This window comes from Penicillium verhagenii (genome assembly GCF_028828195.1).
Source record: "Penicillium verhagenii strain IBT 33310 chromosome Unknown utg000006l_segment0_segment0, whole genome shotgun sequence".
NCBI classification, from domain to species: domain Eukaryota; kingdom Fungi; phylum Ascomycota; class Eurotiomycetes; order Eurotiales; family Aspergillaceae; genus Penicillium; species Penicillium verhagenii.
This window is the reverse complement of record NW_026643170.1, coordinates 2,826,608-2,844,544: the sequence shown is the minus strand read 5'-3', so window position 1 is coordinate 2,844,544 and position 17,937 is coordinate 2,826,608. Positions and strand designations below refer to the sequence as shown.

At 47.6% G+C, this 17,937-nt stretch overlaps 9 protein-coding genes across 9 annotated transcripts; 3 read left to right on the top strand and 6 right to left on the bottom strand.

Moving 5' to 3' along the window:
* Positions 1-682: 682 nt before the first annotated feature.
* On the bottom strand, positions 683-2,218 carry N7466_006433 (glycoside hydrolase family 88 protein; the record flags this gene model as incomplete). Its single annotated transcript, XM_057165830.1, has 2 exons — positions 683-1,990; positions 2,054-2,218. 2 exons carry the CDS (start codon positions 2,216-2,218, stop codon positions 683-685), a joined length of 1,473 nt encoding a protein of 490 aa, XP_057021429.1.
* Positions 2,219-2,527: 309 nt separating this feature from the next.
* Positions 2,528-4,827, top strand: N7466_006432 (glycoside hydrolase family 154 protein; the record flags this gene model as incomplete). The annotated part of the gene is made up of 3 exons (XM_057165829.1): positions 2,528-3,413; positions 3,467-3,683; positions 3,750-4,827. The coding sequence occupies 3 exons, from the start codon at positions 2,528-2,530 to the stop codon at positions 4,825-4,827; spliced, it is 2,181 nt and encodes a 726-aa protein (XP_057021428.1).
* Positions 4,828-5,410: 583 nt separating this feature from the next.
* N7466_006431 (uncharacterized protein) lies at positions 5,411-5,668 on the bottom strand (the record flags this gene model as incomplete). The annotated part of the gene is made up of 1 exon (XM_057165828.1): positions 5,411-5,668. The coding sequence occupies one exon, from the start codon at positions 5,666-5,668 to the stop codon at positions 5,411-5,413; it is 258 nt and encodes an 85-aa protein (XP_057021427.1).
* Positions 5,669-7,246: 1,578 nt separating this feature from the next.
* On the bottom strand, positions 7,247-8,483 carry N7466_006430 (non-structural maintenance of chromosomes element 1 family protein; the record flags this gene model as incomplete). The annotated part of the gene is given in 4 exon segments (XM_057165827.1): positions 7,247-7,618; positions 7,677-7,800; positions 7,820-8,291; positions 8,366-8,483. The coding sequence occupies 4 exon segments, from the start codon at positions 8,481-8,483 to the stop codon at positions 7,247-7,249; spliced, it is 1,086 nt and encodes a 361-aa protein (XP_057021426.1).
* Positions 8,484-9,238: 755 nt separating this feature from the next.
* N7466_006429 (uncharacterized protein) lies at positions 9,239-9,526 on the top strand (the record flags this gene model as incomplete). Its single annotated transcript, XM_057165826.1, has 1 exon — positions 9,239-9,526. The coding sequence occupies one exon, from the start codon at positions 9,239-9,241 to the stop codon at positions 9,524-9,526; it is 288 nt and encodes a 95-aa protein (XP_057021425.1).
* A 1,403-nt stretch (positions 9,527-10,929) lies between these two features.
* Positions 10,930-11,541, top strand: N7466_006428 (chromo domain-containing protein; the record flags this gene model as incomplete). Its single annotated transcript, XM_057165825.1, has 1 exon — positions 10,930-11,541. The coding sequence occupies one exon, from the start codon at positions 10,930-10,932 to the stop codon at positions 11,539-11,541; it is 612 nt and encodes a 203-aa protein (XP_057021424.1).
* Positions 11,542-12,807: 1,266 nt separating this feature from the next.
* Positions 12,808-13,984, bottom strand: N7466_006427 (uncharacterized protein; the record flags this gene model as incomplete). The annotated part of the gene is made up of 2 exons (XM_057165824.1): positions 12,808-13,238; positions 13,288-13,984. Coding segments are annotated over 2 exons (1,128 nt in total), but the record flags the coding sequence as incomplete, so codon positions are not given.
* A 648-nt stretch (positions 13,985-14,632) lies between these two features.
* Positions 14,633-15,358, bottom strand: N7466_006426 (zinc finger CCCH domain-containing RNA-binding protein; the record flags this gene model as incomplete). Its single annotated transcript, XM_057165823.1, has 2 exons — positions 14,633-14,961; positions 15,058-15,358. 2 exons carry the CDS (start codon positions 15,356-15,358, stop codon positions 14,633-14,635), a joined length of 630 nt encoding a protein of 209 aa, XP_057021422.1.
* A 361-nt stretch (positions 15,359-15,719) lies between these two features.
* On the bottom strand, positions 15,720-17,086 carry N7466_006425 (NAD(P)/FAD-dependent oxidoreductase; the record flags this gene model as incomplete). The annotated part of the gene is made up of 2 exons (XM_057165822.1): positions 15,720-16,572; positions 16,629-17,086. The coding sequence occupies 2 exons, from the start codon at positions 17,084-17,086 to the stop codon at positions 15,720-15,722; spliced, it is 1,311 nt and encodes a 436-aa protein (XP_057021421.1).
* Positions 17,087-17,937: the final 851 nt, after the last annotated feature.

Genomic DNA, 17,937 nt, shown 5'->3' with positions numbered 1-17,937 from the left:
AGCGCTGAAACGAGACCTGCCTGTCCATCGGAATGGATATAGTATGCTCGGGACCCCAGGTGGATCACAGAAGCGGCAGTCAAAGCCACAGATGACCCTCCATGGTATGTTGGGGCCTGAGGTGCAAGGGGTTGTTGAACCTTCCATGGCAAAATCGACGACGGAACATAGGATAGGAGCAGCTGGGGAATTCGAGGAATCATTGTGGGTAGATAAACTGACTTTGGGTCATGAGGCCTCACTTGGGTGTCTTCAAATGGGAGAGTCAGAATTTAGAAATGGGGGCTCTGGTTATCTTGGGTGTTAAGGTAATAAGGATCACCCGGTCCGGAACCACAACGGGAATCCCGGGGATGGGCAAACAAGCCCTGGAATGAATTGTACATCGGTGTGACTAGGCCGTGATGGTATCAGCCTAAGTGTCATTCGAACTGCAAGCCTGGTCACTCCCCGCTTTTTTTTTTAACCCGGTTTTTTTCTTTGCTTGTCTGTGCGGCTTGGCAGGTGAGTGAGCTGTACTGTGGGATGTTGCGCAATCGCTTCTGAGTAGATAGTCCGAGAAGAACATTGAAAATGACATCTGGAGACTAGCCATTTCAAAAATTTGCAAATTTTTCCGAAAGACCTTTCCTCATCAATAGGTTTCCTCTATATTAATGATCTAAGGTTAAATATCACTCAGTTACACAAGTCCCATCCGAAGCAACCGATTCCCAAACTCAACAAGATAGTAGTCACCATATACAAGCCCATGATCCCAGTAACGGCGGTGATCAGATGCATTATGATTCGCAGTGGCATTCTTCAAAATAGCTTCAAACCTCGCATTGGGCTGCACATCTTCCACCAAAATCTCTTCTCCACGAACGACAATACAAGCTTTCTCTTCTGCCAACGAGAACGCCAGCGCATCTTCAACGAGCGAAAGCGCGGCCTCGAGATACCGACGACCCTGCAAGTATTCACCGCGGGAAATCAGGCTCTGCGCTAACACCAGCATACCATTAGCTGCAATGATGCCAGCAGATGAATCGCGGAGCGGGTTTGCCTCATCGACGGGGGCATCAAAATCCCAGAGTGGAACTAGGCGGCCGCAGGTGCGACTTGCACCATTCTCTAGTCCACTTTGGATCGTTTTCTCGACGCAGGTGGGGGCCATCTCTAATCTGAGAAGGAAGTATTCGGCCAATCCACAGGCTGCGACAAGGAACTCTTCTTCGCCGGTCCACTGGAATGTTTGCGAATAGCCGAGGATACCCCAGGCTTGTCCGCGTGCCCAGGTTGAGTCCTTTGCGTAACCTTGTCCTGTACGGGCCTCTTTGAGACAACCTGTCACTGGGTCGAAGTTTGTGACATGGAATGTGCTGAATAGGGGCCCAGTATACCCTTTGCGCTGGGAGTATTCTCCGGTTTCGTGGCGGAGGTGAGTGCGCAGGAGTTTATGGGCATGTTTAGTTGCAGCGACGGAGAGGTCGGTTCGACCGGTGTGAGCTGCAGCATAGTATAACAAGTCGAGATTGCACATGGAGTCGATAATGACTAAGAAATCATGGTCCATGGATGTGATGTTGACTCCCTTTTGGGTCAATTGATCCCAGGACCGTATAGCGCCGACTTCGGGACTATAGCGAGTGTATAGACTCTCTGCAGCAGTGATGATAGTTGAAAGGGCATTCTCATCGTGGAAGAGTTCCCAGCGAGGCCGCATTGATGGCTGGATTATAAAGGACATGTCGTGCGTGTCTGTTCGAGTGCTCATGGGATGGATGGGATTGGACCATATCTCGCCTAGCTCTCGGAGTTTATGAATCATGATGTCGTTCCTTGGTCCACTTGTTCCCTGTTGAGGATACTTTATCAAACGCTCGAGGACGCCGTAGATCAATCCGGGGAAGAAGCCACACGTCCAAAAGTCTGCCTCGCGACATTGGTATTTGCCGGCATTTGGCCCAGTCTGCGGTACCCACTCAGGATACTCGGTGATGGGGCTCTAAACAAAGTCAGTACAAATATTCCTCCTCTGCAGTTGGTCCGTTATAAATGAGGCACTTGCATTATTTTCAAGGCAGTTGACAGCGGAACGTAGGACCTTTGCAGTGATATTTTCACTATACAAGTCCTGCAGTTTTCCCCTCAACGGCTGTGTTGAACTTGATTCCACAATATGCGTTTTCTTAAAAACATCGCCCTCGGCATCTGGGTGGCTGAGCTCTGTCATGGTTGGACTTCTTGAATAGTCGGAATCACTCATGGTACGCGGGGGGCTGTCGCTTGCAAACATCATAGGCAACGCCGAAAATGAGCTTTGGAGCGCCTGGTAATTCGTAGTTCGATTGCCATTTATAACTAACGACTCACACAGTGACATGGAAAATGCCGAGACACAGTTTGGCGGGATCGGCCGATAGGCCCGAGACCTCTCCCGAAGCCCGAGACTTACCCCGGACCCCGCGATACATTGGTGGCATTATATGGAGATCACGATTCCTTGTCTGCTACCCCTCCCAACAATTCGTCAATTGTCACCATGCCTCCATTGACCGGGTTTTCTGATAATCCACTTCGCTCCAGAGACGATCTTGCCAATGCCGCTCTGGCCTTTTTGCGACCGCTGAAAATTTATTTTTCCCCTGGAAATGCTCGTATTCGTATCCCGGTCTCGACGGGAGCTCATTTCGATGAAGCTGCTGCACAGCTTGAGGGATTCGTTCGGCCATTGTGGGCAGTAGCTTCATTGCTGCAGTGGGAGGCCTCGTCTTCCAAGGAAAATACATTTGATGCTTCCATCGCGAAAGAAATTCGGGAAGTGACAGAACCATGGATTGCGGGGTTTTCCACTGGTACAGATCCCGAGCATCCAGAATATTGGGGAGCGATTTCCGACATGGATCAGCGGATGGTCGAGGCAGAGGTTATTAGCTATGCTCTGCTGTCTGCTCCAGACAAATTGTTTCACGGTCGCGATGAGAAGACCAGACATAATATTACGGCCTGGCTTCGGGGGATCAATGGAAAGCAAATGCCCAGCAACAATTGGCGTTGGTTTCGAGTATTTGCTAATCTTGCGCTCATCAAGGTTTGCGGAATTGCTGCTTCTGAGCTCACAGAAGAGATTACTGCGGATTTCGCTGTTCTCGATTCGTTCTATCTAGAAGACGGCTGGTCGGGCGACGGCCCCTGGCTATCAACTGAAGAGGAAGAGGAGGAAATGACTGCATTTGAACAGACTCGCCGCAGAGATGCGATTGGAAAAGGTCGGCAAGTGGACTATTACTCTGGTAGTTTCGCCATTCAATTCAGCCAGTTGTTATATACAAAATTCGCCGATTATATGGATCCTGAAAGGACTGCAAGGTACCGGCAGCAAGCTCGTGACTTTGGAAATTCATTCTGGAAATACTTTGACTGCAATGGTATGTTTTGCTTCAACTATCCAGATTTATAGAGCTGACATTATACTGGCTAGGCTCTGCCATCCCATTCGGTCGCTCCCTCACGTATCGATTCGCATGTGGCGCCTTCTTTTCTGCGCTGGCAGTAAGTGACGTTTCCGACATGCAGTATCCGCTATCAAAGCCTGGCCATGTTAAGGGAATGCTCTTGCGTCACCTTCGGTGGTGGGCAGCTCGCTCAGATGACATCTTCAATGTGGATGGAACCTTGAATATCGGCTGGTTGTACCCGTCAGTACCCACACAATCCCTTCTACACGACTCTCAACCCATTCATAAACTGACATTCGCCTGCAGGAATATGTACATGTGTGAAGACTACAACTCACCCCAGTCTACTTACTGGGGCCTCAAATCGTTAATTGCCCTCTCGCTCACGTCAAACAACAGTTTCTGGACAGCAGACGAAGAGGAACACCCAGTTCAACAGGCTCCAGAGCTCATCCCAGCTCCCAGACAGATCATTAGCAACCACCCAGCAGGAAATCATCACTTCTTCCTGTCACCTGCTCAATTTGTCGCGTGGCCCCTTAAAGCCAGTCAAGCAAAATACTCCAAGTTTGAATACTCATCCGCCTTTGGGTTTTCGGTTCCCACTGGACCTTTAATACAACAAATTGCGCCAGACTGCACGCTAGCGCTTAGCCGAGACGGTGCCGAGACATGGGCTGTGAAGTGGAAGTGTTCCGAGCCTGTACTTTCCACAGCTTCTCTCTTAGTGCGTGGACAGACACATATCGTACCTCAGGCTACTGTTCGGTGGTATCCTTGGGGGGATCGGCAGGTGGAAATCAATACAACATTGATCCCACCGACGGATCGATGGCCAGACTGGCATATACGGATTCATCGCGTCCGAATCAATTCCTCGCTACGCAGTCTCCACACTGTCGAAGGTGGATTTGCCTCTCTTGGTCGCCGATCGGATGGATCAAAACTTCCAAACATTGACAGCGACTCTGATATGATAATTGGAACAACTGAAGGAATTCTTGAAACAGACAGCTCTGTCTTGATCCTTTCAGCGGCTGGAGCTACTGGCCTTTCGGTCCTTGGGGTAGACCGCCCGTCGCCACCTATAATCACGGATGCTTCCGCTCTAAAGCCTGATGCAAACACCAATTTGGTACATCAGAGGACACTCATTCCTACCATTACGCGTGACTTGTCGCGGGATATTGAGCCGGGTGAGGAGTTTTACTTTTTTACAGGAGTATTCGCTATCTCTAGTGCTGCTCAAAGTAGTCGCGAGGTGAAAGGGAGCATTGCAGATCGGTGGAATGATCGGCCCCAAATAGCGGCATTTTTGAACGGGAGCCAGGCCGGAGGTGAAATTCTTGATGTGTTAGGATTATCCAGCAAAGATGGGAAATGAAGGCCTTTGGATCACTATGATGTAACCGCTTTGGGTTTAGGTTGACCATCGCACCGTTTCCGTTTTGTTCATCATCAATACTCCCAACGTTCAACCTCTTTTTTGACAACCCGACAATTTCATGATGGCTGAACGATTCTTGAAACAAGAAGGTCTTCCTGCTGGCACACCGAGGTATCAATACCATACTAAAATGCGATGTCTTAAAGATATTGAGCATGTAGTATCTCACACAAACCACTCAAATATTATCCTCGAGGGGTTAGACCCTCGCAAGTTCCATCATTTTTCTCAAAAAGGGCGACTAGCCCAACTTTTGAAATCATGTCTTTTCCCCTATGGGATAATTATCTTAAACCTCACATTGGTGACATCTGTGCACGCAGCTGCGCAAGCAGCATTCATTTGTCTTATCTCCGGTTGGTCCAGCAACCAGACTGAAGATTTATCTCCATCCACGGGTAGTATGCTTCGACAAAACTCGCGTGGGAAAAGGCCTGATGGCGCATGGGACCCAACCAGCATAGAACGGGATTGGCCATCTGTTGTTGTGGAGATTGGCTGGATGGAGGGGCCAACGAAGCTATGGAAGGATGTCGAGTTTTGGCTGGGAAGCGAAACGAGAGCCGTTATATCCCTCAATATCACCGCGACCGGTCGATTGACGCTTGAGGCGTGGACGAAAAATGAGAATGGTGAAGTCGAATCCCACCAAAGGCTTCAAGTTAAACCACACGGTTCCCCGGTCGGGGAAATTACCATCCCATTCGAAGCATTTTACCTCCGAGGGAAACGGGAGACCGAAACCGATCTCATCATCACCCATCAGATGTTTGCACATCTAGCGGAAAAAATGCAACGTAGAATTCAAAAATCACATGCACTTGAACACAAAAACGCCGCCAAGAAAGCCGCCACGGACGATCCACACTCCACATCAGGGTAAACTCGGGGAAGAGACCACGCGATACGGTGGTGGGGAAGTCAGAACCTATGGACACTCATCGGTGTTGATGGTTGGGAGGCTATATATGTTTCCGTGCATGTACAAGCAATGGATGCGAGAATGACACACCCAATCAAATACTTGAAAATGAGAACATTTCCAAGTTCCGAAGACTCAGATTAAAATATGAGAGCGTCATCAGCGTAATGAAATAAATAGAATAAACAAAAGGGCCTGCAAATGTAGTTAATAAATTATCAGTACACGATATGGCGCGTGAGTGAAAGTTTTTGTTCCTTGCATAGCGAGTTGTGGTTATATAACATATTTCGGAGCCTATTTCATATCAATTCCCATGTGGTCTAGTGGTTAGGATTGCCCGCTTTCACCGGGCCGGCCCGGGTTCAATTCCCGGCGTGGGAGCATCTTAAGGCGGTTTGGCCGAGTGGTCTAAGGCGATTGACTAGAAATCAATTCTCTTCGGAGGCGGCGGTTCGAATCCGCCAGCCGTCGCATATCTTTTTTGCTTTTTTTACACTATTTCCTGGGTACAAAATGAGGTTTGGATCGCAAGTTCTTTTTGGCTGGTGGCCTGAGTGGTTTTGAAATGGTTGTAGGTTACTTAGCACGGAGCGGGTCTTTGATTGGTCAGCGGGGTGCCGATTTGATCACTTGGATTTACCCGATTAGATACGATCATCAAATTTGTGTATCGACAGGCATCTGTAGTTGCTGACGGAGTTTTGACGATGGCTTCATGCAGTTCAGCTGCTCAAAAGCACTGTGCAAAAAAAGACCGAGACTTCTCACACTAATCTTGGACCACAGTCCTGGCAATAACTCATGTGCTGGGGGTGTCGAATCTATAAAGAGTTTGGAATTACATTGATATCAACCTTGGAAGCCAGAGTATTCAAATCTTTTTACATGCAAGTACTAATGGCAAGATGTTCCTACTTGTACTTCTATAGATCAAAATTATATCCACAAAAAGTATTCTATTCGTTATTTCAATAATATGTTCAGGGTAGCCCCAAGTGTTGTGTGTGTAATCCATGTTCAGTGACACTCCTCAAATCTGATGCGGGGAATTCAGCTTCAAGTGTCAGTGGACATGCCAGTGGGCTGATGAGGTGGTTCTCTTGTCAGATGTGTAGGAAGGTGGAATTTCTGTTAAGGCACATTGATCTTCAATGTGTCGCATGTCCGATGAAGAAATGTGTTGGGTGTGCATGAGTCTCGAATCCCAATACCAGTCTACTGGTTGCTGTGTTACCCATTGATGATTTGTTTCCCGCCATAAAAATCCCTTCTTCAAGTGATATCGGTTGTATGTAAACCGCGAGCTCTGTTTTACCTCCGGTAGTGATGTTCAGGTTCATGCAAAGAAAGAAGCCACGGCGATGAAGACTTGGCTCCCGATAAGGTAGAGAGTTTCAATTGAGTGATGTCAAATGACCCACTGTCAGGTGCTCAACCCTCTTCTTCGTCGCTTGCATCCTCTTCCGAGTCACTGTCACCCTCTTCTTCGCCACTGGCCTCCGCTGTGCCGTTAGCCTCTTCTTCACCACTGGCCTCTTTTTCGCCGCTGGCCTCTTCTTCGCCATTGGCCTCCACTGTGCCGGCTCCATCTTCAGTTGGGTCGGCTGGGGTAGGGACAGGCGCTGCTCTGGGATTAGGCTGCCTGCGGTTCATAGCCGAGGCTGCTCTTTCGCCGACGAATTTGTTGCCTGGCCAGTCCTTCTTGCAAACGGGGCACTTTTCTGCTCTGTGAATACGGAAAAAGTTTCGCATGCAGTGGTCATGGAGTCGGCCTAAGCAGTTGCGATCCTCGCAGCGTTGTCCCTAGTAAGAAGTCAGATCTACCGCGCTTCAATGCAAGCAAATAGCATATAGTACATACCACAGTAATAATATCTCTACAGGCAGCGCAAAACTTAATGCGCTCCTTACGCACACCATCCACCTCCTCGTTGTATTCCGCAACCAACCACCCGCGCAACTCCATCAGTCCTCGTGGGCTCAGGCTGAAGTAGTCATTCTTACTTTTTCTCTAGCCAGCCTTCGGCAACGAGATTCTGCATCATATTCTCCGCCTGTGTCATCGTCAAAGACTGTGCGGCTCCCTGGCTCTGCTGCGTTGCCGCATTGGCCGAGCGTCGGCGGTTGGCCTCGGCTGAGGAGCGAATATTAAGGGCTTGAATGGATGTTATGACCATTCCTTCGCATAGCCGGTTGTTATTGGTATCAAACATGTAATCAAGTAGACGCTTGACGTAAGCGATCTCATCTGCGGAGTATGTTGTCGCTAGTTGGGTTATTGGGTCGCTGGTTGTGTTGACAAGGGCATATACTCTTGTAGGTGGGCTATCGGAGCTTTCTTGGTCTGTCGGTTTCGGTGTCTGGCGGAACGAGCTTCTGATTTCCAAGTCAAAGGGAGAGATGGCAGTGTTGGCAGCTGAGATGTAGGAGGAGAGGTGCTCTTGGGTGACATCGCTTGGGTCCACAGTTTCCCCGCCTGTGCTCATGCTTTGATTAGCTGGGATTCCACAGAGAAAGGAGATGAGATATGAGAGAGGTGCAGGTGCAGACCATGAGCAGAGAAAATTGCTGCTAAAACAGGCTGGGCTTCTTCAAAGGTCATTGACGAGCGACCCATGAAAGCCTGTAGAAAGGCTCGGTTGCTGTTGTCGTAGCTGTTATCCCCCATTATGACAATAATTTATTCGGCGACTTGAGGGGTGAGAAGAATGGATGAAGTTGGCAAAAGTGTTGAGCATCAAAGAAATTGAAAGTACGCGAACCGACGCGACGCGGGGAACGCCAAGACTTGCAGACAAAGAAGTATATCAGCCACTTTATTACTTAATTACGATTGACCACCTATTTGCTTTTATCTGACGGCAAATTCCGATATTTGTTGGAACTGGAGCGAGACTTGAAAGCTGTAAGATTCTCTGCCTCTTCATCCATTTTTATTTGGTAAAGTTCCTGGTGAATGTCAAGCTTCCTCGGCTCTCTTGAGTCTTTGATGTTTGACGGAAGATTCCTGAGGTTATTTTTCTGCCCAGGGCAGTCCACTATTTTCTGGAATCTTGGAATCTTTTCCTTCCAAAGCTCATGGTGTTAAAACCCACCTACACCTGGGCAAATTCCCTTCTAAACTTCAAAGGAATATACTTTCTCTTCATTCTCTCCAATTCCTTCTTTCTTCAGGGTCGGTCTCACTTTTCGCTCTTCTTCATCTCACCCTTCCCCCTTCTGAACATCATATTGCAAGAACAATCAATAGATCAATATGAATGAACTAACTTATATCATTGATCCAGACGGTGGTGTGTTCATTGAACTGGATGACGCAAACACCCCTTTCGATGGTTGGTTCTCGAACTACACTTTTATATGGTATAAAAAGGTGGAACAATCCTATGCAGCCGGCAAATAACCAAAAGGCCCAGGTGCTACATGGGCGAGCTCAAGGATACACCTATTCCCCGCGAGTTCAACTTCGGGCAATTGCCAACGCATGTGGATCCCATTGAGCGGACTGCTACGGCACACAGAACCACTCACCACCCCGCGGGGCGCGTAACGGACCACCACTTTGATTCCTATATCACACTATCCCGCGAAGGTCTTGCATGTATGCCCGAAGACTTCGTGGCCATCGTTGGTGACTCGTCTTTACGAGCAATCGATGCTGCCGACGAACGGATTCATCAAAACCCTCCCAGGATTTGCTTCACTGTTTAATCCTGCGCGATGGATCTGGCGTCTGCGTCTCGGGTATTAAAAAAAAACACTCACTGGTCCTTGGAAGATGGCACACTTTGCCAAAGCAAAGGGGATCAACATATATATATGTATATGATCAACTGGAGCTACTACGAAGGAATGGGACTTTCGTGCCCTATTTATTGTACTTCGTCTAATGCACGATCAGCACCGCGAAGTAGCACGAAAGCTGGATCTTGAGATTCTGGTGGGCAAACTTTGCCATTATAGCAGATTACCATATAGCATCAAAGCTACGTACGCAAGACTCGATTTCAACGCTGAAAATTGGCGCGCCGTGGTACCATCAGCGACCATCAAGTCGAATGTGTACTCGTGGGTAGAGTTCACCAACCTACTTAGTGTTGCGAAGAAGAACTTCTCTAACATTGAAAGAATGCTACGACGACCAGGATCAGAAAGCGCTCAATGACATCGGCGTCCTCTTTGCAAAGATGACGCAGAAAATCACGCCCGGGTAAAGTTGATGCTTCACCACCCATACTTCCCCGATGACGATCTTATGACTGTTGACGATTACACATATCCAACCTTCTCCGCGGCCTTCGAATACTGCCAGGAAGCACATTCACACCCAGATGATCATTATGACCAGCTGACAAGGATTTACATTTCTATACAGGGGGGAGACCCCCCAGACCCCCCCCCCTGTAGGTGCATAAACCAAATTGAATCTACAGTCGAGTTCAAGTCTTCGAGGATTTATATTTCTATACAAATCACGAAACTCAAGAAGTTGATCGGCTGGGATGGAGCCGCCACGATCAAGGTCTCTCGAGTACATGCGGGCAAACCCCCGGTCGCAAGGTGCCATGGTGTAGGAAACTCCGTGAACGCTTTCCCCCTCAATTCTTCTTTTCTCTTTTTGCGTACAGTTGTGTTGCTTTCAAAAGCATCACTCCTCGCACTCCCTTTTTTCCCCGCACCTACGAGACGCGCGACGCGTGAAACTCTACGAAGTGCATCGAACCAAGAACCGAACTAAACCTGACTGCTGCGTCGAGCACGGTGAACAAACACGACTCCTCGCTGCGCCAAGCACGAGAACGAAACTAATCCCTCGCCTTGGTAGTACGAGAAATGCTTACTGTACCGGTTGGATTTTTTCAAGAAGGTCGATCATACAATGAAAGAGCATTTGGAAATACTGGAGAAAATGTTTTCGCAGTGGTGGGTCGCAGCTACGTGGTCTATTTGAAGAAACATTGAAATATGGAACCTGGATGTCAATGCAGAAAGACCTGGGTATGATTGAAGAACTCTCTTTATTATTCTAACATATGAAACAAATTTATAATTAAGGCCAAGAAACTTCCTAAAGCTCTACTTAACATCTAACGAAGCCTTAGAAATTATCGGTCATGAAGAGGAGGCCCAACGTTGAAGTCATGTACATAGACTTCCAGGAGCGTCGTCGCCCCATTTTATTCAGTAGAAGGATATCTGCCACCATTGACGTCGGTGACACAGTGTATCTTACATTAAAGGGCCTCAAACAAGACCGTCCGAGTCCCAAATTAAGCGACAAATCAGCAGGCCCGTTCAAGATCCTCGCTAAAGTGGGGAATGCGTTCAAACTGCAACTTCCCGGCGACTGGCAAATTCATGATACATTTGCGCCAGATAAGCTACGACGTGGGTATACGACCGACGAACCATTGAAAGGACAAATCGCGGATCCTGAACCACCGATTCAAGTACTCGAGCATGAGGAATACGGCGTTGAGAAGATCCTGGCTTCTAAATTGCAGCGGAAGCGCCTTATCTATAAGGTCAAATGGGAGTACGAGATGCCAGGCGAAGACGAGTGGATTCCTGCTTCGAACTTAAAGAACAGCGCTCGATTGCTTGCTGCATTCCACGCCGCGCATCCCGAGGCACCGGGACCGCCTAAACGGCTGAAGATCTGGTTACAGGCTGATGAAGATGATGTTTATGTGGAGGATCATCAGGACGATAATCGCGCTGCTTAAGGACAAGCTACGTCTTACAGGGGGGAAGTGTCACACGTTGTGTCAGTCGTGTCATGAGTTGATAGTGGATGACGAGAGCTTCTAGAAATAGATGATGCTTGAAGATTCGGAGAGGAGAGAATGATGTTTGGACATTTAGGATGCTCGTATTGATGTGCCGGGGGGGGGGCAAAGGTGGATGAAGAAGGGAAGTAGAGGAGAGGTGTTTGTATAGTTCCGTCAGACGTGTGATTGATACATGCCAGTGTTCACTCTGTATAGTCTGCCTGGGTTGAAAGCCGAATGAACGACAGCCAGCGACCGGTGTCATGTCAGGAATCGAGGTGCACATCTCCCACTGATAAGCGGATTCCAGGATCCCGTATGTATACAAAACCCAGATTCCAGAGTATCAGTAGAAGAGAGACCCAAATCCCATGTGTCATAGCAGAGGAATGTCATCACGCGGAATAAGAACAAACACCTTGAGTCTTTGCTAGCTGAAAAGTGAACCCGAAAGTACAACCAACACAGTCCGACCGACCTCAAACCTCATGAACAAGCAGCAGAACTCAGGTCAGGACGCGTTTGTAATTGGGAATCTCCAAATGAAGCACCCACTATAGAAGGTTTCATGGGAGGGAGATATCAGGGCAATGAGGATTTGTTGCTGTCTCGGCTGGGGGGAGAGAGAGAGAAAGAAAGGAAGAAGAAGGAGAGGGAGGGGAGTTCAATTTATACCCAAGAAACGCGACTGGCACTCTTCCCAATTAGGAAGGGTACCCCCTATGACCTTTCACATGTAAAGCTGTCGTGACGCGTCTCTAATGAAGGGTGCTGTTCGCTGAGAAGGTTTTCTCAAAGGTTTCCTTTGTTCAGCAAGAGAAGGTTAGGGTTAGGCTTACGTTTAGTTCCTGTCACCAGCCTTAACGTACTCGGGTACTTAAGGTTGGCTTTTTCCCTATCTTTTCCTTCTTTCTCTTTTCCCTCTCTGTCTGTGTTTTTCTCGCAGTTAGGACCTTAGAACAATTTCATCGTTTTCTTGATCGCTTTGAACATTTGAACAGTCGACCCTTCTCACCTGTCGACAGTTACTCGGCACTCCGTGCTCGGAGTTTCCCGACAACTACCAGTGGAGATTACCGTCAAAAAACAGCATCAATTTATTTCACATGTTTAATATGTATGATTATCAAACAAGAAGAATATATCGTGATTGATGTAAGGTAGGGACAGATCTTTATTATACTGATCGAATATTTAAACCCTTGAAGTTTTCTGGGGTACTTAAAGGTGACTCCGCCCTTTGAAACGACTTAAAGAATAACCTCTGGCCGAAAAACTTTGGCCAGGAAAGAAAGAGTAGGACTTCTCGCTTGGGCACCTGTGAGAAGCAGTAGAGGCCGGGATGCATCCAGTGCTTGTTTCACCGGCGCTTGCTTCATAGTCTTTCTTGAAAAAGCACGCTTGAGACCATTCCGGTGATTGCAATTTAGCCATCATAGCCCTCAGACTTTGATAGCTTAAACCTGGAAAGGGATGTATAGGTCTCGGTGAACGCAGACCATTTGAAAACATGTGCTTTGAGAGAGCTCTGGACATCATGGACCTGCACTCAAAGCTATGACCTTCACCATCTCTCCAAACATCTGTGCAGGTGGCGTCAAGGAGGGTGATCAAGATATCGATGAGGTCCAGTCTATCTCTGTTCATGATTCCTAATATGTCATTAGATACTAAGCAACTTTGAAATTTGATTGAACATACTGATGAGTAGTCCAGGAATTGGAAGGTCTAGCCCGTCAATTATGTCCTCGCTCATTGAGATTACAGTTGCTGTTGCTCTTTGGAACTCAGAGGGGAGCTGGAAAAACCACGAGATCCACACCCAGAGTATCAAATCTCTGCAGTATGTCTTGGGGACTTTTTCCAGATTCGAGATCCACAGGCCTGCGACTGGATTCAAGACTTGTTTGCAGTCGTAATAGTCCGCGACCACAGCAACTTTGGCCAGCATCTCAAGATCCACCTTTCGTGGAACTTCGCGATGCTGACCGTGCATGAGACGAAGGACAATTAAAAAGGCACGAGAGTCCCATTCCTTCGCAGTCACTTCAACTGATCCCCTCTCAGAAAGTATTCTACTCTCTTTCCAGGGACCAGTGAGCATTATTTGAAAAACTGGGGATACAGATGTCAGATGTTCTGTGGAGGCTTGGAAAGTGAAGCAATTTCTGGCAGGGAGTTGATCAGTTGGACTATCAGCAGCCGGGGGTTTGGCGTCGGAGGGTTCGAGTATATCTTGGGCGTCTTCTTTCTCTTGGCCTTCGGTATCAGAGTCTTTTGGATTCTTTTCTTTAGCAGGGGTTTGGACACGACCAACAGATTTCGGAAAGGTCATACCAGAAAAAGTATTTTCGATCACAGGTGCAAATGGGGCATTTGCATCGTTCAATCTAATGATCACTGCACCATTATGGTGAACGATGCTGTCTGGACAATCCATAATGACTAAGAATTGCACTTGAAGATGAATAGTTCGGATTAGAAGAGCGATGAAGAGTCGGGTCCTCGTCAAGTTTGTTGTGGGTGTAGATTGGCGAAACAGTTGGGACGGTAGTAAAAGAAGAGAGAGAGAGAGAGAGAGAGAGAGAGAGATTCAAACGAAAGGAGCGGAAAGGAGGAAAGGAGAATAGTATAAGATGTGCTAGTTAGCTTATGAGCAGCTTCACTTTGAAATTGAATGTGCCATTTTCCACCCCAATCTGAACCTCCATTTAATTCTGCCGAGCCTGTACGCAAATCAAAATATTGGTGGTATCATGTAGACATTCCTTTTGGCAGCTTGGCATTCAGGTAAATTTCCTACCGAATAAAGGTAATATTGTAGAAAATTGATTCACTCGCAGGTTTGATATCATGACATAATGTACAAAAATGCCAATCAGCACAAGGGAATGCCGAAAACCCCAGCCCCTAGACACGGAGACAGAATCGCACCACCAACTGAGATCACCCAACGCCGAAGATGAAAGAAAAGAAAAAGGAAAGGGGGGGGGGGGGGAAGTTAAAGAACATTTGTCAAAGAAGCAGCACACCCATCAACGCAGGCTTAACCCCTTCGCCGAGTGGGCTCGGGACTCGGGCTCCGAGTAGCGCTCCGCGGGTCACGGCCACGCTCCTTCAACCACTTCTTTGTGCTCAGTCGCATATCTTTATCGAGCTCTGCGGACGGATCCTTGCGATGGATGAAATTGCAGAACCCGCCTCGCACACATCCCTCGCCGCTATTCAGACGACAACACGCTTCTCGAAAATCTGTGACGGGCGATAACTCGCAGTATATAGGTCTTGCGGCGTACCAGCGTGAGTTCAGGGTATCGCATGCTACCTGTGCGTCTTCTTCGTATTTGAATCGAGCGTAGACGTTTCCGATCAGATCTGGGGGAGAAGAGGGTTAGTTAGTAGCTTGGACTTTTGCGGCATCTGCCTCGGTTCGGGTCTGATGAGTTGAGGAAGGGGAATTGTCAAACTTACGGTCATTGTTGTTGTCGCAAACGACCAATTCCTCAAGTTCACCATATTTGCACATCTCACACCACACGTCCTCGTAGAAGGCGTCGAAGTGGTTCTGCAGCTGGCTAGGGTTCATCTTGTTCTTGGGGTCGTAGGCCGGGTTCTGGTACATGTTCGGCATGAGGACAGTCTGCGAGTAGGAGGGCTTGACGTGTTTGCGAGAGCAGCGGTCGCCGTGTCGGCATGCGCCGATCTTGTAGTAGAAGGAGCAGTTGACCTTGTCCTGCTCGGTACCGAAGATAGACGCGAGGTAGTTGGCCATGGTGAATGGGTGTTGAGGGCTTTACGCGCTGATTTTGAGAGGGGTATCAAGGAGGAGAAAGAAAGCTCTGCGCTGTGGGTGAGAGATGAACGGGCCACGGAGCGGACAATCAAATTGCTTGATGATATCGGATGCCTGAAGTTTCTGGAGAGCTCGAGTGGCGCCGCTGACTAAAGCAGGGAGAGCTTCCGGAACAACAATTCCCCGATCTATGGATGCGGATGAAATAATTCAAATTGATTGATACCTTTTTCTTGGAAATCACACTCAGGTGAACTGATTGTTCATTAATTTGTGATAATGATACTATTTTTATATCTTTTGAGCTTATTTGTTGACTCAATTCAAGCCGATCCTAGCATCATTCCAGGTTCGCTTCCGAATCATTCTCTGGAACAGCAAGACCACCCACGTCGGCAGATATAGGCAGCCCTTTTATCATCTCGCTCACCACTTTTCCAGTGCCCAATGACAGAGAAATACCCCATGGCCCATGCCCAGTGGCAATATAAACACTGCCTCCAGGAGGTGAGAGCAGATCATTACCCAAAGAGGCGCCTCCAATCCGTCCAATAGTAGGAATGTCATCTTTACCTACCGGCCGGAAGCAAAGACCTTCACGTAGAACTTCCAAATCGTCTATATTAACCACATCATCAGTTGATCCCAGTTTTTGTTCTTTGAGATCACCCATTAAGCGGACTGCGACGTCTTTCAATTTCAGCATCTCCGTTGGGTCCCAAACTTTACTGATATCTTCAACACATAATGGAAGCTTCAAATCAGGATTGTACCCTGCAATATAAATTTCACCACCTTCCCGTGTAAAAATTTCCGGGCTGAACCCGCATGAAGGTGGATGAGTAGTAAAGACTGCGTGGCTTCTGCCACTGTATATGAATTTCTCGTGGTCCAATGTATGCCGAGGTGAGCGGACGACCAGAGAATATCCAGCCAGAGGTGACAGATCAAATGATGTGTTCGTAGAAGGAAAGAGCTCTCGCAGAACTTGCGGTGTCCAAGCGCCTACGCTCAGGACCAAGTTTGTGCATGGAATTATGGACTCATCCTTGGATTCCAAATCAAGAACCTTGACTCCAGTGATAAACTGACTATCGTCTTTCACAACGGCAGTTGCTTTAGCTGGGCTGTGAATTTTGACGCCTCGCGAAACAGCTTCATTGATAAGAAAGTGGCATAACCTCAACGGGTCTCTATTCAAGATAATCAGCAGTCGTCCTAGATGTTTTTTTTTTCTATAGAAACTCACACCTGTGCCACAGTTTCACCTTCACTAATTCTTTCAAGAATACCTCCTTGCTGCTTTGTCAGCCAAACCGGCCAGTCAGCTGGGATGGGCTGTATCGCAGCTGCTGTCTCCGCACGACTGGTATCCTCATGAACCCAGTCATCTCCTCGGGCACCGCCGGCTTTTTGATTAGACACAGTATCCAGATTGAAAGCAGTTCCCTTCATAAACCCCCATTTCTTACTACCGTCATGCTCTGCAGCAAGCTGGTGATGGAGGTCGAATGAAAGGGCCCCGAGGGAAGCTACCGCCGGGTCAAACCAGTCGCGGGCGAGGAAACCAGCTGCGTATCCAGAGGCTGAGCTGAAAATTTTCGGAGACTGTTCTATGATGTGAATTTCGTTTTCTGGTTGGTTGATTGAGAGATAGTAGGCAATTGAGACACCAATTATGCCTCCTCCCACGATGACGGTTGACATTGCATTCGAAGACCAAATTTTGATGTGTAATACCGTTTTGGCCAATAATTTGCGCGCCGTGTTTTTGTATTCTCAGATAAAATGATGCCGTAGATGGTGTTCGTTTTGTTAGAGCGTGTCTTGATAAAAGTTGGCGATGAGATAGCGGGGAAATGATATTTGTTCGTGATCGTTAGATAAGAAATCCCCACACTTGCAGTGTTAGTAGCAATGTTGTAAAGTCGACATAATTTGAGTCAATTTCCTACAATCCATCCGCCATACTTGCATGACTCTCTGCTTCAAATTGTGGAAATTCGTCAGGCCTGTCTTATCGGGGGGTGGAGTTGAAGGATTGTTTTCTTGGCGTTGTTGTGGAGAAGAAAAGCTTGGTGCGCGTTGGCTATACAACTTGTACTTATAGTATATGTATAAGTCCGTTTTTTCTAGATTCCTTGTGGGTTTAAAGCTACCAAATGTAGGATTTTTTTTTTAAAAAAAAACTGTCTGCCATACTTTCCCCTCAGGCGTAAGAATTTCAAGAGATAATCATCTCAGCTCGCTTGGAGGACCACATTCCGAAGAATCCCAAGACTTTCACAGATCAATCAGGCATTAGCTTCCAAGGAGATGAAAGGGACGTTTTCCGATATTAAAATCTGACAATGCATGAAATGACGATTTTCCACTTGTTCCTGCATTACGGGATATCTTCATCAGAGCACGCCATTTGACTTGAAGATGTGACAATTGTTCCTGGATTGACGGGTGGCGGTCCGGACTTGCCGAGCCCTTACTATGAACTGCCGAATGGCCGGTTTCTAAATGAAGTTAAACATTTTATTTCAACAAATCAGTAGCCATCAGTAGCC